The sequence below is a fragment of the Gopherus flavomarginatus genome, chromosome 14, assembly GCF_025201925.1.
Source record: "Gopherus flavomarginatus isolate rGopFla2 chromosome 14, rGopFla2.mat.asm, whole genome shotgun sequence".
Lineage (NCBI taxonomy): Eukaryota > Metazoa > Chordata > Testudines > Testudinidae > Gopherus > Gopherus flavomarginatus.
In genome coordinates, this window is record NC_066630.1 from 2,523,374 (window position 1) to 2,549,335 (window position 25,962).

At 57.1% G+C, this 25,962-nt stretch overlaps 1 protein-coding gene and 1 long non-coding RNA gene across 3 annotated transcripts in view; both read right to left on the reverse strand.

The window, feature by feature from the left end:
- Nucleotides 1-4,475: 4,475 nt before the first annotated feature.
- The window catches only part of WWP2 (WW domain containing E3 ubiquitin protein ligase 2), an 85,335-nt gene continuing 63,848 nt past the window's right edge, over nucleotides 4,476-25,962 (reverse strand). Inside the window, exons 11-24 of the mRNA XM_050922312.1 lie at nucleotides 24,347-24,401; nucleotides 19,509-19,590; nucleotides 18,624-18,752; nucleotides 18,066-18,144; nucleotides 17,884-17,955; nucleotides 17,669-17,757; nucleotides 15,064-15,223; nucleotides 11,114-11,247; nucleotides 10,656-10,796; nucleotides 9,701-9,821; nucleotides 9,114-9,218; nucleotides 8,343-8,439; nucleotides 6,470-6,542; nucleotides 4,476-6,203 (exon numbers count right to left, since the gene is read on the reverse strand). Of these exons, the coding sequence (XP_050778269.1) occupies nucleotides 6,104-6,203; nucleotides 6,470-6,542; nucleotides 8,343-8,439; nucleotides 9,114-9,218; nucleotides 9,701-9,821; nucleotides 10,656-10,796; nucleotides 11,114-11,247; nucleotides 15,064-15,223; nucleotides 17,669-17,757; nucleotides 17,884-17,955; nucleotides 18,066-18,144; nucleotides 18,624-18,752; nucleotides 19,509-19,590; nucleotides 24,347-24,401 (1,437 nt within the window). The 3' untranslated portion in view covers nucleotides 4,476-6,103. The remainder of the gene's footprint in view (nucleotides 6,204-6,469; nucleotides 6,543-8,342; nucleotides 8,440-9,113; nucleotides 9,219-9,700; nucleotides 9,822-10,655; nucleotides 10,797-11,113; nucleotides 11,248-15,063; nucleotides 15,224-17,668; nucleotides 17,758-17,883; nucleotides 17,956-18,065; nucleotides 18,145-18,623; nucleotides 18,753-19,508; nucleotides 19,591-24,346; nucleotides 24,402-25,962) is intronic.
- Nucleotides 12,365-14,562, reverse strand: LOC127033983 (uncharacterized). Of its 2 annotated transcripts, none has more exons than XR_007769261.1 (3): nucleotides 14,544-14,562; nucleotides 13,103-13,165; nucleotides 12,365-12,397 (listed from the first exon to the last, which is right to left on the reverse strand). It is a non-coding gene; the product is annotated as an uncharacterized LOC127033983 (long non-coding RNA). The 2 variants fall into 2 exon arrangements; XR_007769262.1 differs by lacking the exon at nucleotides 12,365-12,397 and adding an exon at nucleotides 12,855-12,887.

A 25,962-nucleotide genomic window follows, 5' to 3' on the forward strand; every position in this document is an offset into this window, starting at 1 on the left:
TTCAGGTGTCATGCTGCCAGTACTAAAACAGCCTTGGAATGTCTACACATCATAGATGAAAATTTCCAAACTCAGAGTTGCAGCCAGTACAGGGGAATTTTTTATTAAACTTGTACTAACAGATAAAGAGGAACTGATCATGGAACTAAAAGTTAATGGTAGCTTAGGTACAAACAATTATGATTTGGTCACATTTATAATGTGCAAGTAGAATAACATCTAGATCAGTAATATACCAGTATATACTTGGGGCTTTAATAGGGCCAATTTCACAAAGCTGAAAACAATTAAGAGCCCAATCAGCTGGGAGGAAGAATTTAATCAGAAAAATGTTAATAATAATTGGGAATCATTTAAGAACACACCTTACTAGATGCCCAAAAAAGCTACAATTGAGGAAGGCCGTGCTGGTTTAAAAACCAGACCTGGTTTAGAGGGGAAGTGAAGGCTGCAGTAAAAAAAATTAAAAATCTCTACGAGATGGAAAAAAGGAGAAGTTGATAGTAATGCATATAAATCAGAAGTCAGGAATTGTCAAAAATTAATAAGGGAAGCCAAGGGGGACACGGAGAAATCAGTGGCCAGCAGAGTTAAGAACAAGAAGGAGCTTTTGAAATATGTTAGTAACAAAAAGAATCCAGACAATGGCACTGGTCTGTTACTAGATGGAAATGATCACATTATCAATAATAATGCAGTAAAGGTAGAGGAGTTCTGCTGTGTTTGGGGGGAAAAACAGGTGGTGCGGTCTCATCATATGTTGATAACACTCGCTCCATTCCACTAGTCTCGCTGGCAGATGTTAAACAAGCTACTGAAGTCAGCCATTTTTAAATCAGCAGGTCCTGATAACTTGCATCCAAGAATTTTAAAAGAGCTGGCCCATGAGCTCACTGGACTGTTAATGTTGGTTTTCAATAAGTCTTGGACACCAGGGAGGTTCAAGAAGACTGGAAGAAAATTGCTCTTGTACCAATTTTTAAAAAGGGTAACCCAGGATGACTTAGGTAATTACAAGCTTGTTAGCCTGACATCGATCCCAGGCAAAATAAAGGAGCAACTGATACAGGACTTGATTAATAAAGTAGTAAAGAATGGTAATGTTATTAATGCAAAGCCATGGCTTTATGGAAAATGGATCCTGTCAAACTAACTTTATAATTTTTTTTTTTACAAGATTACAAATCTGATTGCTAAAGCTACTAATACTGACATAGTACACTTAGACTTAAGCCAAGGTGTTTGACTGGGTACCACAAAACATTTTGTTTAAAAATTAGAATAATATAAAATTACCGTGGGACACATTAAATGGCATAAAAACTGGCTAACTGATAGGTCTCAAAATGTAACTGTAAACAGGGACTTGTCATTGAGTGGGTGTGTTTCCAGTGGGGTCCTGCAGGGATTGGTTCTTGGCCCTGTGCTATTTAATATTCTTAACAGTGACCTGGAAGAGACCAGAAAATCACCACTGATAAAGTCTGCAGATAACACAAAAACTGGGGTCAGTAAATGATGAGGAGACCAGTTATTGAGTCAGCACAATCTGGATTGCTTGGTAAACTGGGCACAAGCAAACAATGTGTGTTTTAAGATGGCGAAATGTAAACATCTGGGAACAAAAAATGCAGGCCACACTTACAGGATGGGAGACTCTAGCCTGGGAAGCCGTGACTCTGAAAATGATTTGGGAGTTGTGGTGGATAATTAACTGAACGTGAGCTGCCAGTGTGGCCAAAAGGGTTAATGCGCTCCTGGGATGCATAAACAGGAATCTCAGGAGAAGTAGAGAGATTATTTTACCTCTGTATTTGGCACTGGTGTGACTGCTACTGGAATCCTGTGTCCAGTTCTGGTGCCCAAAATTCCAGAAGGATGTTGATAAGTTGGAGAGGGTTCGGAGAAGAGCCACAAGAATGATTAAAGGATTAGAACACCTGCCTTGTAGCGACAGACTCAAAGAGCTCAGTCTGTTTAGCTTAACAAAGAGAAGTGCAAGGGGTGACTTGATCACAGTACACAAGTATCTACATGGGGAACAAATATTTAAGAGTGGGCTCTTCAATCCACCAGAGAAAGGTCTAACAATCCGAGGGCTGGAAGTTGAAGCTAGACTAGAAATAAGGCATACATTTTTAACTAGGAGAGTAATTACCATTAGCACAATTTACCAAGGCTCGTGGTGGATGCTGCATCCCAGGCAATTTGTAAGTCAAGGTGGGCTATTTTTCTAAAACCTTTACTCTATGTGTTATTCTGGGGCAGGTCTCTGACCTGTTGATACAGGTCAGTCTGGCCTTGGACTCTGTGAATGTCTGAAATTGGAACTTGTCACTGTTCGTGCTCTGCGAAGTCCTGGCTGTGTTATACTGTCTGAATTTTTCCAGGTGCCTTGGGAGTCTCCTGCCCCAGACTGCAGTCACTGGGCGGGCATTTGGTGGCTGTGCTTCAGGCCCCTGGGTGGTAGCTCATTTCTCTGGAATATAAAGGCGGCCGTGTACCACCTTCCCATCAATTACAGCCTTTCAGGAGCCATCAGCCTCACCTCTGGCAGGGCAGCGGGGGAGGAGGGCCGCAGTGCAGGCTCATTCGCTGCACACGTGGCCCATACGGACACTTACTCACCAAAAATGGGCATCTGGGTAGATCCTGCTCCAAGCCCGAGCACAGTCTGGGATGGAGCAAGGGAAGCCTGGGGGATGTGGGGTCTCTGTGGCTGACACTGGGCTGGTTGTTGCTGGGGCACCAGGAAGCTTTTCTCTCCCGTGAACACTGCAGCTCTGTGTCCTTAAGCAAACTTGGCTCTTGGCTGTATTCCAAGCTGAAGGTGTTTAACTATCAAAGCCACTGGCCCCTCCTCTCCATTCACCGCGCTGCCCTTTAGCCCCAGAAAGGGCCTGGCCCTCAGATGCTGAACACAAGGATCCTCAGCAGGGAAATTGCCCCAACGCTCCCACCCTTCCCTTTGCTGCAAAATCCTCCCCCATAACAAGCCATCCCACCCTACCCTGCTGCAACCACCATCCAAATACCAGCTCAGAACTGCCAACCATTCCTGGACTCCATCAGGTGTCCCAGAGGCTGGACTGAACCCCTCCAGCACACAGCCCATCCGTGCCAGCTCTTGCCCCCAGGGCCCAGCAGGAGCTAGTGGACTTGGGGTGGGGAGACATTAAAGGCCAGGAGTCTGATGGGGCTCAGACCCTAGCTTTGCTGTGGGCTCCAGGGCCTGCGTCTCTGCAGGACCCTGGGTGGATGACACTCTCCTATAGGCCAGGCCCCAGCAGATGATTTGTTCATTTGCCCAATGCTATGGGCTTAGGCAGCATCAAGCAAACGCCCCTAGTCGTTTGAGGGGCAACTCAAACTCCCCTTCCACTGCAGTTGCCCAGATGAGCCAGGCTGTCACAATGGGGCACTGCAGCGCGTGGTCTCTTTCCTTGCAGCCCCTGGGATGGGAGCCTCCTCACCCCGACACTCCGGTGATGCCAGAACCACCTCCCCTCTCTGAGCAAGCCTGGAAGAGCAGCCTCCATAACCCCCCATCTTTGCTGGGGATGCACACTTCCCTCCAGACAGCTCCCCCATTCCCTTCACCATGGCTCCTGCAGAACAGAGCAATGAGCAACTGCACATGCAAGGCCAGCGCCGAGTTCTGTTCCACCCAGGCAGTTCAGCTCTGAAAGCCTCCCAGCCCCTGCTGGATCCGGGCAGGGAGGGCACAGCGGAGCATGGCCAGCTGAGGATTGGGGTGGAGGATTTATAGCAACACCTAGGGGTCCCACAGTACTACGTGCTAGTGACAGAGCAGCCCCTCCACCCCCCGCTTCTCCACAAAGCCCCCGCCCAGCCTCAGTCGGGGTGGGTGTGGGCACAATGGAGGCGCTACCCTCCATCTCGTGTCCTATACGCAGAATGGCACCGGAAGAGGCCAGCTGTCCCTGAAGGCACTCAGGTCCTATGGTGATGAGGGTGCCTGAGTTCCCAGTACTGGGGCCACAAATGTTTCCTTCCTACTTCCATGACTTTACACTGCATCCTGCATGCCCCAGGGGGCTGTGCTCTGTTCCTTGGGAGCATCCCCCTGGGCCCCGGCTGCTCAGAGAGACGGGGACAGAAGCAGGGTTAAATTCAGCTGGAGCTGTGCTGAGCAGAGCTCTGGCAAATATTTTCAACCCCCCTGGAGTTTTTATAGCATTTTGGGGCTGGGGGGCGCTCTGGGAAATACTCTGTAAGAATTTAAGCCCTGCACAGAACCTCTCTCTTCACAGGACTGTATTGATCTGCCACCTTCACAGAGTCACACGCAAACCCCCAAGCAGCTGCTGATCGTTTATTGCACAAGAAATTGGCATCACTGAGGCAGGATGGTGCAGTACAAAACTATCAAGGTTACCGCTCAAAAGCTATTGCAATTTGTTGTATCCACAGACTTCATTATATACAGCTATGTACACAGATGCCCACCCCCCACGCACACAGCACACTTGGGCCATTGCTGTCCTCAGGCCTTGGAAGGGTGAACTCTCTGTGGCAGCAGCCTCGGCTGGCAGAGGCTGTAGAATAAGGAAACAGCAGAGAGCTGGATTCTGCCCTCGCTTACAGCAGCGTAACTCCAAGAGCTTCTGAACTCCACCGCGGTCTGTGACAGGAGAATCAGGCCAAGAGTTTCCACCTGAACCCACAAACAGAGCAAAGGCCACAGGAGCTCTTCACACATGGGCACTCAGCTGCCAGCCGCAGGGCAAGTCGGGAGGGGTCACTGCTTTAAAAAGCTCTCTGCTGGGTTCAGTGGCGACAGAGCCCATTTCACAGCCCTCAGCTGCAGTCGCTACAGGACCAGAGCGTGAGAGAACAGCGCATTGTCTGTACAAAACACCAGCGGAGCCTCTAGGATCCTATTAAAGAGCATCACCACCACCTAGCAAGACATTCCATTTAAATAGTTAAATAAAGAGCCCAGGGGCCACACACACACTCGCAAATCAAAGCACAGGCCTACGCCCCCGCCTGCCCTGCCTCGGGGCGGCCCTCCCCACTGGTCACTCCTTGGGGGCAGAGCTCCCAGCCACACTCATCCTGTGCAGAGACAGCTGAAAGGAAAAGGGCGCCCCCCGCTCACTGGGGGGAAGGAGCCGGCTGAAGGGCAAGGGGAGTTTTGCCATTACCTCTGTTGGGGGCAGGATTGGGCTCCTGGATATCACTACTCAGGACCACCTGAGCAGAAGCTCTAGTTACTTTAATCGATACACCAGGGAAAACAGAAGTGAAAAACAACACTTAAAAAGCAGTTCCCTCTTTCTTTGACTGCAGCTAACTCCAAAAAGCCCTGTCCAGCCCTAGACCCTGGCAGGAGCTTCCCCAGACAGAAGTGCCCACCCAGCCCTGCTGTCTCGGGCCATTCCGAGCTCTGGCCTCTGGCGGCTGCAACGAGCAGCCCCAATCCAAAGGGACGCAGGGCCACAGCTAACCGGCTCCATGCACTAACAAAGGAAAGACGCCGCAGGAAATCACTGGGTTTGTTCCGAATTCTCTGCTTTTCATTCAGTCAGTGCCCGTTTTCCAGGTGGCAGAGGTAACGATTGCACACATTTCTTTGGTGCAAAGTGGCTCGGGGAGAGGGAGGTGTCTTCACTACTGCCCAGCCTTGGGGGGTCCCTGCTGCCGGCCCAAAGACCCCAAGATCTGGAGCTCAGACACTGGGCTGCAGTTGGATAGTGACTGGAACTTGTACAGGATCCGGCCCCCAGGAGGGCACCACGTGGCAAGGGGCCAGTGATTCAGCCCCCTCCCAGCCCTTCGCTTCATTCCCCCTCAGTAGTGGCATATGGGCCGCTCTTGTGTCCATCTCCCCATTTACACCTTGGGCTCGCTTTGGAGGTGGGGGGGCGACCTGTCCACCATTGGGCTGCATTGGCACAAGCCTAACCCAGGAACAAGAGTGACAGACAAACTCCCAGGGAGGGAGGGAGGGAGATAAACTGCTCAGTGACGGGCGCTCTCTGCCCGCCCTGAGAGTCAGAGCATCCAGCATGCAGCCTGCTGGGACGCTGCTCTGCCCTGGGCCGGCCGCGGGGGGCTGGGGAAGGAGCAAGCAGCATTACTCCTGGCCAAAGCCTTCTGTCTCCTCAATGGCATACAGCAGTTTCTCCTTCAGCTGTTCATAGCTCTTGTAGGGAGGAAGATCCAGGCGGTTAAAGCTGGAGAGAAAACAAAGCCTGTCAATGCAGTGGCAATTTCCCCCTTCCCCCGCCCCCATGCGCTCGTGAGGCAGGGGCATCTCCCTGCTCTCTCAGCTATGCTCGGGGGCTGCATTTGAGATGCATAAGCTGGCCCCAGCACACAGAAGTTGTGGCCACATCCCCTGCAAAGCCCATGGTGGAACTGGTTTGAGAGGAAGCAAGGGGCAGCCCCACAGAGACTGCTTGGATTCACCCCCACCTGCTCCAAGAGGAATGAGACTCACCAGGTGTGACTCCGGGGCAGCCACGTCTCTTTGCCAACTTTATCGATGCAGAACTTCTGTGGCCCATTACTGCCTGTCAGTCACAAACAGAACAACTCGTTACATTACAGGAAAGGAAACCCTGAAAGCTGGAAAGGAAACTTCACGCAACATCTAGCGAACCTCTGGAACTCTGCTACAAGATCTCACTGAGGCAAAGAGCTCAGTAGGGATTTATATAAACATTTCCCTTATCAGGTAATACAGCTCTTGTGCTCCAGAGCTTAAGCCAACATTATCTGCCTGGGATCAGGAAGAAATTTCCCTGATAGGTATGTTAGTGCATAAATGGCCACTAAGGGGTTTCTTCTACCTTCCTCTGAAGCAGCTGGTACTGGCCACTGACAGGATGCTGGACTAGACAGACCACTCATCTGGCATGCGATGGCAAAGCTGGGCTACTGGTGGCAGTCCGTCCGAGATCACCAAACCAGACTAGAGAGCAGGACTAACAGCTCTTTAAACAGCTACATATAATGTGCAGGAAGAAAAACTTGTCATGGGGGATTTCAGTCTGAGGGATATACACTGGAGGTCTCCTGCTGTCATGATGGAAATGTCCCTGGAGTTTCTAAAAATTATAGACAATTTTCTAACTCAAGAAATATTGCAACCAGCTCAGGGTAATTCCATATAAGACCTCATTTTGATATCTGAAGATGAACTGATCACTGAATAAAAATTGTGGTTGCCTAGGTGAAACTGGTCATGGTGGATTACATTTGTTATAAGTAAACAGTATATAGTCCTGACCAGTAATACATGTACTTTGGGCTGAAAGTTGAAAATCATTATGAGTAAAAATGATTACAAAGCAAAATTTAAACAATTTAAACAAAACATGGAAGGTAATAGGGAGTTGTCTAGGACAACAAAACTTAATACCCAACAAAACACAATTTCACAATTACAAAGGAATGCTTCTTCAATTAAAAAATATCCTGATTAATAAGTTAAAACAGAACTAAATATATAACAAATGGAAAAAGAAGGAAGTTGATAGCAATGACTATAAATTAACAGTGATGAAATGCAGACTACTGATAAGGGAGGCTAAAGGGATCAGTGAAAAAAATCTATGCTCAGTAGGTTTAAGGAATATTCACAGCTCCATGAAATATACACAGCTTACAGTAATAATGGAATACTTTCTATTTCAACAGTAACAAGGGAGGATGTTAAATAGCAAAGGCTAAAGTTAAACATTTTTAAACATGCAGGATCGGATAACTTCAATTCAAGAGTTTTAAAACAATTGACCGAGGAACTCTCTGAGCCACTGATAGTTAACAAATTTTCGAACACGGGAAATTCCAGGGGACTAGGAAAAAAACCAATGAGAGAGTATTTAGTAAGGGAAAACAGGATAACCTGGGTAACTATATGCTGACTAGGTTTACATCAATTCCATGAAAATAATGGAAAGGCCATTCAGTAAAGAATGAAATGATGGTAGCGTAATTAATTCCAAGCAGCCTGGTTTTATGGAAATTCGTTTTTGTCGAACAATACTGCTCCCGTTGTTTGATGAGATTACAGGTTTGGTTGGCAAAGATAACCGTGTTGACAGATATCCGACTGCTGTAAGGCATTTGGCCTAGTACAGTATAACATTTGGTTAAAAACGTGAGCGCTGGGGGGATTCTGTCCCTTCGCTTACTTCCCTGCCTTTGTATATGCTCTGAGCTGTACCGCGGAAAGGCGAGTGGAACAGTCATAACGCTGCCCCCCACTGCTCCCCGCCCTTCCACACCACTGGACTATCGCGAGTCTCTCTCTCCTTTATCCCCCCGCCCCCTTCCTGTGCCCCCTGGGGCAGCTGGGAGATAAATACCAATGAGCTCTGGGAATCCTCCAACTGGTAGGCGGCAGGTCCCTGTAACGAACTGTAAAAGCCGGATCCTCTTCTCATTGTCCATCTCCTTAATCACCTGCAACCAACAGAGTAGATGCAATGAGACGGGGATTCTGCCATCACCTGTGTGCTCCTGGCTTCAGCAATGGGGATTGGGATTGGGGGGCCTGGGGCAACATCTCTCATTCCTGCCTCGGTGGCTCCTGCCAGCTCCAACAGGAAACCAAATCGCAAAAAACACAGAGCGTCCTCCAGACGCTGAGGCTGCAGGATTTAATCTACAATCCACAGGGGTGCGGGATGGGAGCAGCGCCCAGCCTAAGAATCCTCCGGAAAGATGACTCCGCACCCGACCCTGAGTCTCCTGCTGTCATTCCCGGGCACAGGCTTTACCCCACACTGCCCTGGCTGAGGACCAGTTTGCTCCCCTTCTGTCCTGATCACTCACTGAGAAGAGGCACCTAACTGGGGCTGCTTTATTTCCAGCCTCTTTTGTCACCGTCTCCCATCCTGCCTCCCCCAGAGCAGCAGCTATTGCTGGAAACAGGCTGACCACTAAGTGCTGCCTGCTGCCCTGAGCAACTCTGGAGCCGCTGCCAGCTACGACCAAAGCCCTCGTGCTGGAGATGTGCTTGGTTTCAGCTCATTCTGCCTGCAGGCTGGTGAGCAGTGGAGCCAGACTGATCCTGCAACCCAACCCCACTCCCGCTCGCTGGCCAAGGATGGCTCCCAGGTGCCATTCAGGCTCACCTGCCAGAACCACTGGATCTGCTTGCTGTTCTTGGTGTAGTGCCGGTAGATGGTGTTCTTCTGCCAGTCGCTCATGTCCATCTCCTGCATGCCGCAGAGCATCAGCTAGGGAACCAGGGGACAAGTCAGCAGCCAAGCCACAGACTCCTCCACCTGCACTCTACGCAGGAGAACGGCTGGAGTGGCACATGCACAATTCCTCCAGGGTCGGGCTAGGCAGCGGGGTTCCATTTCCGCCCATGCCCCAGGCACTGGAGAAGTCAGGGGCTTGGCAGGAAGTCTCCAGCCTGGCAGTAGGTCACCTGCTCTACAGGCCCAACATCTTCCAGCAGGTGGCACGAGAGCTTGTGTCCGGATAATGTCCCCGACAGTGCCGCATTTCAGGAGCAGAGTTAAATACAAACTGTATTTTCACTAGGCCCTGAGTGTGCACGCACGCGGGCGTGCATGTCTCTCTCTCTCGGTCATTAGCCAGCAGCCCCTCTTGCCCCAGCTGATGCTAGGACCTCTCTGCTGTGGGACAGCGAGCACCAATGCTCGGGACTCACCCAGCCAGGGGCGCGGAGACCCAGCACTCACTGACTCACCTCTAGCTCCTTCTCATCGAAGTACCGCAGCCACTCCAGTGGTGCCACCTCATTGAAGCCATCCAGGAAGGCCTTGGTCTGCTCCTCCACACCCCGTGTGAACCTCCAGTCTGTCAGTAGCCTGAAAGGGCAGACATGCAACCCGGGGCGCACCCCAGCCAAGCCCTCAGACATGGTACCCACAACCAACACCCAGAGCCCTGCAGGATCCCGCCAGCCCTGCTGTCTGAACCTCTGATGCTCCTGGCCAGCAGCAGGGCTAGTGCAGGGAGAGGAGCCTGGCAAATTCTCAAGGTTCCTCCCGATCCTTTCTTGTGTTGTGCTCCTGCCTCCCAAAGCCCAGAGCGGTGGCTCTCTGAGGTCCCTGTTGGCAGAGGGCACTTTGGGAACAGAGACCTGCTGTCGTGGGTGCGCTAGCAACGCTTGTCCACAAGGGATGCACCAACTCAAACCAGGTTTGGGGGATTCTTCTGCTGCCTGGGCCCAACTCAGCAGCACCAGAACCAGCAGCACCCAGAGCTGTGGTGGACAGGCAGCTGAGCGGTTGCAGCCGCAGGGCCTGGGGCAGAGGGTCTTTAAACCACAATCTGAGGACTTCAATAACTCAGACATAGGTTAGGGGTTTGTTACAGGAGTGGGTGGGTGAGATTCTGTGGCCTCCTTTGTGCAGGAGGTCAGACTAGATGATCATAACGGTCCCTTCTGACCTTAAAGTCTATGAGATAAGAACCTCCCCCAATGCTCTACCTCCCCTCTCAGAAAGTGCTGGCAAAACCGCCCCTACCACCAGAGCCAGATTGAGCATTCAGGGCTGGGGCAGGGCCACCCAGCCCACAGCCCATCTCCTTGTGCCTGCTGTCCATGTCAAAGCTAAGTAGCCCCAGCAGCAGCACCATGCCCCCGAGCCCCACACTCCATGCCAAGGTAGGGGGAGAGCCCAGGCACTGGTACTTACATGATATACTCTTCCTTATTCTCCTCCGTCACCCGGATACTCTCCCCTCCTTCCTTCAGCTCGTGTGTTGTCACCTTGCCCAGAATCTCCATGTCCTGGATGAAGTACAGCTCCAAACCACACTCCTCCAGGCTGTTCTCCCTGGGGGAGAAGCGACACAAGGAACGTGAGCCTGGCTGCACCCAGCAAGGCCTTGGCACAGTGAGATCTGGCAGGATGAGGGCCGCAGCACTCCCTATGGGTACCCTGCATGCCGTGGGATGGGTGGCTTTTCTGCAGCTGCTTGGAGATTTCACAGGCTCACGTGCACACGTTGGTGGGTCTGATACACCAGGCCCGAGGCAAGATCCTCAGCACCCCAAGCCCTGGCGTGTGGCCGAAGACCACCCTGTATGGGACTTTACCCCATCACCCCTAGAAAAGCAGGGCCCCTGGGCTGGCAGGGGAGAGGCACTGACTTGATCCAGACGATGGAGTTGTAGAACTCAGGGTCAATGGATTCCAGGTCCTTCAGCGTGGGTCTTTTGTTAAGCATGCGTTTGTAGAAGGGGAGCGTGAAGCCAGTGTCAATGAATTTTCCATGATACAGCGCCTGTGTGGGAGAGAACACCCTGGTCACGGACACTGCCAAAAGTGACAGCTGGCAGCAGAACATAGCGACCAAAGCACCCAACACTGGTCCTCTTCCACTCCTGCCAGGTGGCTGAGGGACTCGCGTGCCGGGGACCCTGAGGCTAGCCACTGAGCCAAGCGGGACACTGAGCCTCCTGGGACCACCAAGCACAGCTGGCCAGGGGACAGGGCCCAGAGGCTTGTGACTAGGAGAATGTGGCCCCTCATGACGACAGCCCAGCCCTGAGTCCCAGAGGGGCAGCTCTCTTGGCAGCACAGGAGTCCTGCCTGCAGAGCCGGGGGTGCAGAGCACCCAACTTCCCTCCCACCCCCAATTCCATGGCGTCTCCCTCTCCCTTTGCAGCTCTATGAAGAGCACTTGTTTAAACCGCCCTGGATCCTGGCTTCCAGAAGCCACAAGGCTAAGGCAGCCAAAAACAATGTAGACGCTTGTCTGGAGCAGCCCAGCGGTGATTAATAGTCAGGGAGTTTATGGGGATCCGGCTCTGCTCCGAGCAGGGCTGGGCGGCTGGGGGAGACCTGAGAAGAATGTACCAGCTTCCATGAGCATGGCACCATGGAGGGGCTGATCCCAGAGCCAGGGGACTCGGAGCCTCAGCCCCCGCCAGGCCTGAGCCCCAGGTCATGGGGACAGGAGACTGGGCTCAGGCCACCAGAGACAGGGGAGTCACGCTGGGTTTGGGCAGCTGGAAAATCTCACGTTGCTGGGGCTAAAAATAGTCCCCAAAGCTGCAGATCCACTGGAACACTGGGGTGGCAGCCAAGGAGCTGGGCACATCCCCGCAGTACAGCCGGGCGAGGCCCCAGGAACCACCTCCGATACAGACACCCCCTCCCCAAACCTCCTCCAATACAGACATCCCCCCTCTGACCACCTCCTCCGATACACAGACACCCCCTCCCCGAACCTCCTCCAATACACAGACACCCCCTCCCCAACCTCCTCCGATACAGACATCCCCCCTCTGGCCACCTCCTCCGATACACAGACACCCCCTCCCCAAACCTCCTCCGATACACAAAGACACCCACTCCCCAACCTCCTCCAATACAGACATCCCTCCTCTGGCCACCTCCTCCGATACACAGACACCCCCTCCCCAAACCTCCTCCAATACACACAGACACCCCCTCCCCAACCTCCTCCGATACAGACATCCCCCCTCTGGCCACCTCCTCCGATACACAGACACTCACTCCCCAACATCCTCCGATACAGACACCCCCTCCCCAAACCTCCTCCAATACAGACATCCCCCCTCTGACCACCTCCTCCGATACAGACACCCCCGAAACACAGACCCCCGCCTCCCGAACCTCCTCCAATACACATCCCTCCTCTAGCCAAATCCTCCGATACATAGACCCCCACGATACACAGACCCCCCTCCCCAACCTCCTCCAATACAGACATCCCCCCTCTCACCACCTCCTCCGATACACAGACACCCCCTCCCCAACCTCCTCCAATACACACAGACACCCCCTCCCCAAACCTCCTCCAATACACACAGACACCCACTCCCCAACCTCCTCCAATACAGACATCCCCCCTCTGGCCACCTCCTCCGATACACAGACACCCCCTCCCCAAACCTCCTCCAATACACACAGACACCCCCTCCCCAACCTCCTCCAATACAGACATCCCCCCTCTGGCCACCTCCTCCGATACACAGACACCCCCGAAACACAGACCCCCCGCCCCCCGAACCTCCTCCGATACACAGACACCCCCTCCCCAAACCTCCTCTGATACACAGACACCCACTCCCCAACCTCCTCCGATACACACAGACACCCCCTCCCCAAACCTCCAATACAGACATCCCCCCTCTGACCACCTCCTCCGATACACAGACACCCCCTCCCCGAACCTCCTCCGATACACAGGCACCCCCTCCCCGAACCTCCTCCGATACACAGACACCCCCTCCCCAACCTCCTCCGATACAGACATCCCCCCTCTGACCACCTCCTCCGATACACAGACACCCCCTCCCCAACCTCCTCCAATACACACAGACACCCCCTCCCCAACCTCCTCCGATACACAGACACCCCCCCACTCAACCTCCTCCGATACACAGACACCCCTTCCCCAACCTCCTCCGATACACACAGACACCCCTTCCCCAACCTCCTCCGATACAGACATCCCCCCTCTGACCACCTCCTCCGATACACAGACACCCCCTCCCCAACCTCCTCCAATACACACAGACACCCCCTCCCCAACCTCCTCCAATACACACAGACACCCCCTCCCCAACCTCCTCCGATACACACAGACACCCACTCCCCAACCTCCTCCAATACAGACATCCCCCCTCTGACCACCTCCTCCGATACACAGACACCCCCTCCCCGAACCTCCTCCGATACACAGACACCTACTCCCCAACCTCCTCCGATACACACAGACACCCCTTCCCCAACCTCCTCCAATACAGACATCCCCCCTCTGACCACCTCCTCCGATACACAGACACCCCCTCCCCGAACCTCCTCCGATACACAGACACCCCCTCCCCAACCTCCTCCAATACAGACATCCCCCCTCTGGCCACCTCCTCCGATACACAGACACCCCCTCCCCGAACCTCCTCCGATACACAGACCCCCCTCCTCGATACACAGACCCCCCCCTCCCCGAACCTCCTCCGATACACAGAACCCCTCTCTGATACACAGATACCGCCCCCAACCTCCTCCAATACACACACACACACACACACCCCCACACACACACCCTCTGGTCACCTCTTCTGATACACAGACCCTTCCCCTGAACCTCCTCCGATACACAGACACCCTCTCCAATACACAGATACCCCCCCAACCTTCTCCAATACACACACACACACCAATCCCCCCCCTCTGGCCACCTCCTCTGATACACAGACACCCCCGATACACAGACCCCCCGAACTTCCTCTGATACACAGCCACCCCCGATACACAACCCCCCCCGAACCTCCTCCAATACACACACATACCCCTCCTCCGATACACAGACACCCCCTCTGAATTCCCTCCGATACACAGACCTCCCCTCTGGCCACCTCCTCCAATACACAGACACCCCCCCCCAAACCTCCTCCAATACACACACCCCCCTCGGGCCACCTCCTCCGACACACAGACCCCGTTCCCCAATCCTCCTCCGATACACAGACTGACCCCCCTGCACCCTTCTAGCCACCAACTGAACCTCCTCCACAGACACACACCCCTCTGGACACCCCCGCAAACCTCCTCTGATACACAGACCCACCCGTTCCGGCCAGCCCGATGTGCCTCCTGTGATACACAGGCCCTACTCTGGCCCCACAATACACAGCCCCCCAGTGACAGCCCTCTCACCACCACCCCAGACACAGACCCCAGAGCCCCCCGCCCCACTCACAGTGCACCCTGACCCCCAAGCTGTTCCTGAGGCTGCGGAACTGCTGGAGCCCACAGGCCGGCGAAGCACACGGCTCCTCCGCTCCGAGTCCTGGCCTCCGAGATGGAGTCACCTTTGCCCTCCCCACTCCCCATGTCGAGGCTGGGCCCCACAAGCGGCCAGCTGCTCCCCCAGCACAGAGACCAGCTGCTCCTGCACACCCCACCCGGGCCAGCCAGCCTCCGGGGCCAAGGCTTGGAACATTTTCGGGCTGAAGTGGCTACGTCCCATCCAAACCCAGGGCCCCACCCGCTCGCCATGCGTGGGGCCAGGCCTGCTCTCCTCACTGACTGGCTCCTTTCTCCCGCCCGGAGCCGGGGCGCTCACCATGGCGATGAAGCGGCCGATGAAGCGGAAGTAGGTGAGGTGGTCGGGGTTGATGGAGGAGGCGGGGTTGATCTGCAGGCAGTAGTTGTTCTTCCCGGCGTATTCGAACAGACAGTACATGGGGTTGAGCACCTCGTGGGACAAGAGGAAGAACCATTCCCTGGGGGACGAGAGACCAGAGCGCAGTGACGGGGGTGCACGGTCCCCCAAGAGGGCAGAGCTGCAGCCGCTCCACTCCTGCTCTCCAGGCAGCAGGACCAGGGCTCCGGGAGACCAGCTGGCAGGGGGGCCTGGGCCCGGGCCCACTGGCCCCTGCATACAAGAGCTTCACCTGAGGAAAGGGAGCAGCCCAGACGGCTTCACTCGACCCGCGCATCCCTTCTTCCGCAGCACCCCAGACACACCAGCCCGGCTCTGCTGTGTGCAGACTGAACAGTCCTGACCCTTTCGGAGACAACGGGGCGGGCAGGGGGTTCCCACTATCCCATGCCAGCCTCTATCCCAGAGGCAGCTGCATTTCAGCACTGCTACATGTAGCCTGGGAAGCATTTTAGGAGACAGCAGCTTGGAAAGCATCTCAGTGAACGTGGGCCCTGGTGCGCCCAGCACTCACTGGTATCGGCCCATGGCCCAGTGGGGGTGCCAGGGGCCCCAGAGAACGCCTGTCCTACACACACACCTCTCCCTGCCCAGGTCTGCACACTTCCACCAGCCACACACACCTGCCTGCTTGCCTGTCCCCACCACACTCACCCACTCACCACCCACCCACACACAACCCCCACATGCCTGCACACCCCCAGTGCACCATACCCATGCCCAGAGCACGGACACCGCCCCGGCCCCCCAGCCTGCCTGCGCCCAGAGCATGGACACACACCCCCCCCCCCCATGCCCAGAGCACAGACACTGCCCACCGCCCCCCCAAAGCCTGCACACACCCAGAGCAGACACCCACACCCGCCCCCCCACCCCTGCCCGCGCCCAGAGCACAGACACTTGCCCCCTCCTGCCCAGAGCACAAACACACACACCCCAGCCTGCCCACGCCCAAAGCACAGACACTGCCCCCTCCCCGGCCTGCCCACGCCCAGAGCACAGACACCACCCCCCTCCCCGGCCTGCCCACGCCCAGAGCACAGACACCACCCCCCTCCCCAGCCTGCCCACGCCCAAAGCACAGACACTGCCCCCCTCCCCGGCCTGCCCACGCCCAGAGCACAGACACCACCCCCCTCCCCAGCCTGCCCACGCCCAAAGCACAGACACTGCCCCCTCCCCGGCCTGCCCACGCCCAGAGCACAGACACCACCCCCCTCCCCAGCCTGCCCACGCCCAGAGCACAGACACCGCCCACCACAGCCTGTTCACGCCCAGAGCACAGACACACACACCCCAGCCTGCCCACGCCCAAAGCACAGACACTGCCCCCCTCCCCGGCCTGCCCACGCCCAGAGCACAGACACCACCCCCCTCCCCGGCCTGCCCACGCCCAGAGCACAGACACCGCCCACCACAGCCTGTTCACGCCCAGAGCACAGACACACACCCCCATGCACATGCCTGCAAACACACCTGGCCACGCCCAGAGCAGGTGCACACGTATGTGCACATGCCTGCGCTCACACACCCAAGCCCAGCACGCACACACGGGCCCGCCCCCAGAGCACATACACACGCACACCCACACACCCCTACCCACGCCCCAGAGCACACGCACACCTGTGTGCCCTTCCTGTCTCTGCTTCCTCTCCCCCCATGAGCCTCGTCTCCTGTGGCTCCCTCCCGTGCAGGGAACACTACCCCTTCCTGGCTAGTTAGCTCTGTGAAGAAGCACAGGAGAGGCACGTGGTCTTTGCCTTGGTCCTCCCTAGCAGCGCAGGGAGACGAGTCGTCCTCCAACGCAGAGCGCGCCCGGTATCCTGTCCGTGGTTCTACCCTGTGGTAGAACAGCATGACGTAACCTACCATAGGGTAAAACCACTGGCAGGACACAGAGAGAGACAGAGCAGGAGCCCACGGGCCAGAGATGGGAGCAGGGTCACCGTGGAGAAGGTGCAGTTGGGGTGTTACAGACACGAGGACACCAGGGAGCCGGGGGGAGGAAGAAGAGTTAGCACCAAGCCAAGCACCCAGGCAGAGGCAGGCTGGGGCCAGCAGTGACACAGACACCTCCTCTGACCCAACACTGCACCATGAGGCTTTCCCCAGCGCCCCCGGCTGAGCCCCTTCACCCCACAGGGTCACGGGCAGAGCCCCCCGCACTGCAGCCCCAGGGGTGCAGGCAGAGCCCCCCCACCATGGCTCCCCCCCATTCCCCAGCCCCAGGGGCACAGGCAGAGCCGCCCCAATTCCCCAGCCCCAAGGGCACGGGCAGAGCCCGGTGTGGGGCACTCTGGCTCTGTTTTGTTACTGTGGTGCACACGGGATTCAGGCCATTTCTCATTCAAACCCAGCAGGACGTGCCCTGGGCTTCTCTGTCACAGCAAGTGCTTGGCAGGCCCCTGGGAGAGGAACACGAGATGCCCCAAGCCTCTCCCTGGGCCCCATTCCCGGCAAGCTGCCCGGCGGCAGCACAGGCGCCTGTTCGCCCAGCAGGACTCACCTTGCAATGCCGCCATAGTCCAGCCCCTCCTCGCCGCGCATGATGATGTACAGCCTGCGCCGCAGATCATAGGGCTTCATGTTCATAATCTACAAGGGGGAAAAGATGGGACTCATCACCCACAGGAGCCCGGCTCCTGCATCCCTGGTACCCTCCTACACGGCCCCCTTCAGGGTGCCATGCTCTGCCTGTGGCCTCCCTGCGCAGGGACTCACCTGCTGGAAGGAGTCCTCAAAGAGCGTCTGCCGGGAAACGCTGATCTTCACGTGGCTGGGCAGTGCGTTTGACTGCAACCAAACACAGGGACTGGGCTCAGAGTCAGCACAGCTCTGCCCTCCCAGTGAGCCGCCCGCACCCCTTCCAGCCCCCTCTCCCTGCCCCACTCCCCAGTACTCACGTGACACAGGAAGCGGAACTGGTGATATTTCCAGCGAAAGCTTCGGTCATAAGCCCCAGGGGAACCCCCCTGCTTATTCCTACAGGAGCAAACACATGGGCCTTGGCTGAGAACCTCCCGCCCCGTGCACTGGCAGAGCCACCTCCTCCAGGAGCCATGCCCCAGCCCGGAGAGCTCCCCCACAACACAGCAGCCACCACCTGCTCTGTGGCTGGGCCTGGCCAGCCTTTGCACAGAGAGGCACTAGGGGAACAGAAGCCCGGCGTGAGCGCGCCCGTATCAGGGAGTGGGGCGGCACGACCACCAGCCATCGGTTACTCGGACCCAGGGCCCCAGGCCACACTGGAGGTGCCCAGGGTGCTGCACTAACAGTGGCACTTGGTATCTTCCCAGGGCCTTTTGAGAGCCTCGCCCCTGCTGATGGGGGGGGAGTGAGTGGCCCAAGGCTACCAAGCCAACCACAGGTAGAGTGGAGGACAGAAGTGACGGGGCACAGCTCTGCCCAGCAGCACGCGGCAGTCAGAGGAGGAGGAGGGGCCCTGGCAGGAAGCGCCTTACCCAGACTCAAAGCCGGGGCGCGGGTCTTTGAAGGTGGTGGTGCGAGTGTTGTGATCCACAAAGTAGCGCACCCCCTCACTGGTGTACTTCATCTCCCAGCGAGGCGGCAGGGCCGGCTCCTGGATCATCCTGCCCAGCACAAGGAAAAGATTCCTGGACACATGGCACACTGGGGGCAAGAGGGTCCTGTTCCCCCTGCATGGCCTGCTCCGGCACCCCCAGGCAGAGAACAAGAGCAGCTCCTGGCCCCGAGCCCCTCACGCCTTGTGCTGCTCCCCTAAGCCCAGGAAGCCCTTCCATGCTGCAGGACTGGTGGGGACCTGGGAGACACCTGCTTCAGCCCTGGGCCAGGAGCCCTGCCCCGGTTGATGTCAGCCCAGGAGACGGACTCCAGCCATCTCCCAGGAGAAGTGCCCAATGGGGAGCACAGCACAGCACCCCAAACCACCGCAGTGACACCCCCAGGACTCGCTCTGGCTGCAGTGGCCCAGCGTGGGGCGGGAACCGAACCCGAGCACAGAGCCATGCAGTAGGAGGGGACAGGGACCTCAGGGGGCCTACATGGGAAGTGCCTTCTGCCCAAACCAGCCCAGACTGTTCCCCTTGCGTGGGGGCCTGGGCCATGGCTGCCTCCTGGCAGATGGTCTCAGACAAGATTCCCAGGGGAAACCAGTGTGCCCCCACCCCCTGCTTAGGCACTGCCTTGCTGCAGTTCTGGCGCTTGCCTTTTCCACAAGGGCCCCTGCCGGCAGGTGTCGGTTTGCAGGACTGCTCTGGGACCGACATCCTGAGCTCTCAGTCGTGGGGTTACTAGCACAAAGCTCTGTTGCGGTTAGGGGCCCACGAGTCAGAGCGTGACCTAGCCAAGCAAAGGTGGCGCCCTACCCCTGCGTGCGAGGATCCTCCCACTGGGTGGTCCGCGTGTTGTGGTTCACGTAATACACTTGTCCGTTGTCCTGTCTCTTTTCTAAGCGAGAAAGATGGGGGGAGAGAGAGAGAGAGTTACCCTGACCTCTCCGGCCGGTTCGCGCCACTCTGCACTAGTCCAGGGGACGGCGCTGGCCTCCTGCCTTTCAGGGAATGGTGACACTGCGGTCACAGCTGCGGCTGCAGCTCGAGTAGACACGCCTGATCGCTGCAGGGATGAAGCAGCCACATGGCTACAGCGTTGGCTAGCCATGCCCGAGACGACCAGGGTGCAGGTGGGCTGGTACAGCCGCGCTGAGGCTAGTGAGGTCAGAGCTAGCGGGGAAATCTCCATGCACCGCAGTCACACCCGGGGCACAGCGCACACCAGACAGGCTGGATGCTGAAAGGGCCTTTTGTAACTCTCAGCTCCCCAGGAGCAGGGGATCACCTGGGTCCCCGCTCCTTGCAAAGGGATGGCATTCCCCTGCCCCCGCAGCTTGGCACTAGGGAAAATCTTTGGTCGAAGGCTGGGGAAAATGGAGCATGAGAAGGAACAACAGCAATTACGGACAACATCCCGCAAAGCAGGGTCCCTGCCCACGCTTCGTGGGCTCTGGTGCCTGACACAGAGCTCAACACCCTGAGCACGCTGGGCTGGGCTGGGCTGAGCTGAGCTGGGCCGGGCCGGGGCACAGAGAAGCAGAGACACAGGATGGGCGGTTTCTGGGAAGAGTGCTGCAACTAGCCTTGTCCTGCCACATGGGTGTGCACACGCCTCCCGCCCCCCGCTGCATGTGCCGCATATATACCCCCCCCGGCCACATGCACACCTCTCACACCCCTTCCCCTTTCCGCTGCATGCGCTGCATACATAACCCCCCGGCCGCATGCACACGCCTCCTGCCCCCTGCTGCCTGCACCGCATACATACCCCCCGCCCCCCAACCACATGCACACCCTCACACCCCTTCCCCTTCCCGCTGCATGTGCCGCATATATAACCCCCCAGCCGCATGCACACCCCTCACACCCCTTCCCGCTGCATATGCCGCATACATAACCCCCCGGCCGCATGCACACGCCTCCTGCCCCCTGCTGCCTGCGCCGCATACATACCCCCCACCCCCCCAACCACATGCACACTCCTCACACCCCTTCCCCTTCCTGCTGTATACATACCCCTGCCCCCGTACCTGTATCCCTCCTCCTGGCCGCAGGCACCCCCCTCACATCCCTTCCCCTTCGCGCTGCATGAGCTGCATACACACCCCTGCCCCCCACCTGTATCCTTCCCCCTGGCCGCATGCACCCCCCCACACACACATTCCCCCCAGCTGCATGCACCGCATATGCACCCCTCTCCTCCACCCACATCCCTCCCCCACTGCATGCACCCCCTCACACACCCCTCCTCCACACACGCCTCCCCCACACCCACCTACTCCCCAACACACAGACCCCCACTAGGGTGCACACCGAGATACACACACCCAAACAAGTATGAGAGGGGTAGCCGTGTTAGTCTGGATCTGTAAAAGCAGCAAAGAATCCTGTGGCACCTTATAGACTAACAGACGTTTTGGAGCATGAGCTTTCGTGGGTGAAGACCCACTTCGTCGGTGAGTAATATGTATGCACGGATCCGATGAAGTGGGTCTTCACCCACGAAAGCTCATGCTCCAAAACGTCTGTTAGTCTATTAGGTGCCACAGGACTCCTTGCTGCTTTTACACCCAAACAAAGAGCTCTCCGTGTACAGCTTTCCTGAGCCCTCGGTACACCTCTATATGTACCTATATTCCAGGTACACCCCTCCCTTCACACACACCTCGTCATCACTTTGCCTCTCCTCTATACCCAGACACACTCACTGCCCGTCACATACAGACATAACCGCCTCCCGATACACACAGACACGCACACCCCACACAACTGCGCATGCTCCCAGGTACCCCTGCCCCGAGCCACGCTGCACGGAGGCCCTGCCCGCGGGCACCCTCAAGGCACTGGCCCTGTTGTGGGCCACCAGCCCTGCCTGCTCCTGCACAGACTACAGGGAAGAGCTGAGTTTCCCCAGTCACGGCATTTGCCCTGCTGCTTCCCTGGAGAGGCCCAGCTGCTGGAGTGGCAGCACGCTAAGCATGTGGCCCTGCTCACCTCCCGCTCCTGGGAGCTCCCCACCCTCCCACTGCCCTTCGCTGCTCCAGGCTGAGCTGGAGTCCCAGGCACCTCCTGGAGGGTGGCTCAGGCTGTAGTGCTAATTGGAAGCAGGCTCCCTTCCCCCTCCCCGCCTGGATGCTAAGGCAGCTCATGCGTTTGCTCCCACGCTGCAGGCTTTGACTGGACCGCGCTCTCAGCCGGATGCACAGAGCAACCCAGGACATGCCAGACTCTCCTCACTGAGACCACAAAGTTATTGGAAATAAATCAGGGCCAGAAGCAGGGGGCAGGGAGCCAGTTAGGCCAGGGCTGGTGGTTCAGAGCACCTGGGAGCCAGCTCCTGCCCGCAGCCCCTGCTCCGCTCACAGGGGCCTTACTTCGGGCTAGTGCTACAAGCTGAGAGTTGCTGGAACCCCTCAAGTGACCCAGGCCAATGCCCCTCCTGCACAGGGTCCAAGCACCGCAGCAGCTACAGGGAGCAGCACCCAGAAACCTGACAGAGCCAGCGCTGTCCTGAGCCGCCTGCATGCAGCAGCGCCTGCTGGGCTCTCCCTTGGACTGTCAGCTCCTCCATGGCCCCACCTGAGCCGGACCACCACCCCGGGGCCCTGGGGTCACCCAGCCCACATCTGAGCCAGGCCCCCAGCCCCAGGGCTCTGGGGGCTCCCGCTCAGAACCCAGGCAGCACTCTGGACAGATGGACTCCCCTCCCCACTCATCGCTTGGGAGCCAGAGCCCTGGGGCTGGGGCTGGGGGCCTCGCTCAGGTGGGGCCATGGAGGAGCTGACAGTCCAAGGGAGAGCCCAGTAAGCGCACAGCCCACAGTCATCCAGCCCACAGCCCACTCCCCTGCCCGCCTGTACTACACACGGAATTCAAGGGGGCTCCCTCAGAGAAGACACAAGCCAGCAAGGTAAGGATTTCAGGTGTCAGGGACGGGGAAGCGCTGTTAAGTCCAGCTCATCAACTAGGGTCAGGGCTGGGCTCATGCCAGGTGTCTTGCCCAGGACAGTATTAAACGAGTGAAGCAGCTGGGTTTCCACCTTGCCCCCTTGACAGCCTGGTGCATCTGACTGCCAGGATGCTGGGCCAAGAGCCACCCTGCATTTTCCTTCTCTCTCACCCCGTGGCCTCTCCTTGGCTCACACTCTATGGTCCCCCCACCCTGGGGCTCACACCCCAAGTAGCTGTTGATAGTTTCTCTGGTGTCAAGATAGGAAAACAGCTGCTGCCACCAGCAGTCCCATCAGCAGGCTGTTAACCCCTCCTCCAGCCCCTGCAGCCCTGCTCCAATCTCCCTACAACTAACGGGGCTTAGGCGCTGGGGCCCTCGGACCCAGACACTCCGCAGCCCCAAGTCTCCATGTCGCTTGCTGGGGGCAGCACTCATACCCAGCCGGCCACCCGCCCGCCCAGCCAGCTGCTGTGGGGTGGGTTATTAGAGCATCTGGCCTATGCCCACGTCTCTAGTCTCCCTAGGCACCTTTGTATTGTGTCTGTCCTCAAGGAGGGTTGAGTGTCACATGCCATGAACACGGTGGTAACGGCGTCTGCCAGCAAACCCAGGCAATGACTCCTGTTCTCTCTGCAGCCCCATGGTCCCGGCTTCATAACCACAACCCCCAAACTTGATTATTCCCTGGGGGTAAGGGGGGTGATTCCAACTCCCCCCCCTCGGCCAGGTTTCAGCCCAGCTGGAGCAATCGCCCAGCGGAGCTGTTACCTGGGGGGGGGGCACGTGCTAAACACCCTCTTGTACAGGCTGCCCTGTCCTAGCAGCGCCTCCAGGGCACCCCCTTGCGTACACAGGGCTCTCTCTGCTCTACACCCTGGTTCAGAAACCCCATTTCAAACCAATCCAGCGCTCCCAGGATCGACCACGTCCCCCATCCGTGCCCATCATCCCCCAAAGTTTCAGCAGCAGCTCCTGCCCAGCTCTCTCCGATACCACAGGATACTCCCCTGGGCACACGCTGCTGCCACTCCCTAGATCTCCACTCAGTGGCTGTCCCATCCCCACATTACCCACAACCCACCTCACTCTGGACTAGCATCATTTGGTTCAGATGCGACACGAAAAAGGTAGGTGCCTGGTGGAACCCAGTGGAAAGCAATAGCACCGAGAACGGACCACAGCAAATTCCCAATGTAGACTTCCTGCTGGACACCATCAGCAAGAGGCCTTCCCCCATGGCAGAGCCTTTCCTCCCATTCCCAAATGCAAAGGGGGAGCTTACCCCGGCAGACAGACCCAGGCAGAAGAGCCAACCTCTCCAACTCCTCCTAGACTTCACGCAATAATGGCAGCTGCTGCTGGGTTTAGTCAACAGGGAGCAAACCCAGAGAGCTGGGCACCTCTGGACTCAAAACGCTTGATTTAAAGTCCAGGCTGGCGAGGATATCTGGCAGATCCACCTCCCAGGCAGCATGGACGGTGGGACAATGTCATCTTCCCTATGCTCACACACCCCAGCAATAATGCAGAGGGAACGAGCCCCTAAGAACATAGGTTCCGCCCCCCCAAGAGCAGTCAGCCAGCGGAAAGGTGCTGCTGGAAGGGACGGATGGCGCAGGAAGGGTTTGAGCCCTGGAGTGGGGGTGGTGCCAGGTGAGCAGCAGAAGTGAGAGAGGAGGGGAGAAGGCTTGGTACTTACCCCAGCCGGGAGGAAGGGGGCCCAGAGGATCATTGTCAGACGGGGCGCCGGACGACTGGAGACAGCAGAGGGGGCAAAAATACAAAACAACACAGAGATTATCAAGAGCCGGGAGTGAGATGAGCAGGGAGGTGGGGGCAGGTTCCCCGCTCTCCTCTCAACCCCATCTCTCAGCACAGGGAAACAGAGCTTGCTGCTAAGGAACTAAAAACAACTTGCACGTTCGGAGTGAAAAAAGCCCAAGCTAGACCACGGCCGGGGCAGCAGGAGCAGGGGCTGCAGGAGAGAGGAGCAGGGCTTGCTGGAACATCCAGCTGTGCACGGCTGCTCTGCTCCTGCTGGCCAAGGCAACTGATATCACCACCACAGTTACACCTCCAACCTTCTCCAAGAACCACACACAAGAGGGGAAAAAATAGCGCAGGCCTTTCCAATGAAATCATTCCCACAAGCCCTGTCCACGCCCAGCGCTTCCTGGCTCAGCCTGCAGCCTCCCCCGCCTCCCCCTTCGCAGCAAACTGTGAAAGCGAGCGGCAGTGTGTGAGATGCGCTCCAACTGAGGAAACATTCATGCCTGCACAGACAGGCGTCTCCCTGAGCCCCCTGCATGTCCCCACCCCCAACAGGTCCACTGCACAAAGCACCTTTATTCTGACTCAGGGCGAGCCGAGCAGCCTGAACTGGGGGCTGCTGGCCTGGCACTGTTTAGATTAACCCCCCTCCCTGGCTTTGCTGGGAGGTCTCCTGGGGATGGCCCGCCAGACCAAACAGGCCAGGATTCAGGAGAGTAGGGGGCTCAGCATACACTTCTCAGTGTTAAATAAGAAACATATTGTCACTAAAACGGCCTTTTCATTTCCCCTCCTAACGTTAAAGTGTGGGCTTTGGGGGCTCACGCTGCGAGGCAGGCCCCGGATCCGGAGCTGACTGGTTTGAGGAAGGGAGCAGCGTGCCATGCACAGAAACCCATCCAGGACTCAGGGAAACACCACGGCATTGCCAACTCCTTCCCCACCCCACGGGGAAACAACAAACGTCCACACACAGCTTCCACTCTGAGCCACGGGGCTGCCTATAGCCCCTGGGCAAGGCACGAGGCATCTCCTGCTGCCTGCCAACAGAACTGCACTTGTGTCAGAGGGTGCAGGTGAACCCGAGGGGGCCATGTGAAATCCCGCTGGGGTGAGATAGGACATGGGATTGGGAACAAACAGAACCCATAGCAGTCAAGGCCCCTTCTCCCCACACAATCTGCCGAGCAGGGACTGGGGTGAGCAGGCCATGGCCATGCTGAGAAATCCTGGCTCATATAGCAGGCTGTCTCAGCTGCCCCTCCCTGCTCAGACAGACGCACAGAGCAGCCTGCCAGAGAGCCAGCCGAGTCACGTCCGGAGGTATCACCTCACTGGGACCTAAAAATAACTGATTTGAACAAACATGGCAGCGCGACACGAGCAAAGCCTAAAGCTGCAGGAGTCAGTCCCCACGCTGCTCCCACAATGCCTACACATGTACAGCGAGGGGGAATGGCCAGGCTGCTAGGAGCCAGGGAGAAACCCAGCTCCCAAGGGCGACACAGAAGCACAAGGGAAAACTAATATGGTGCCCAGTTAAAT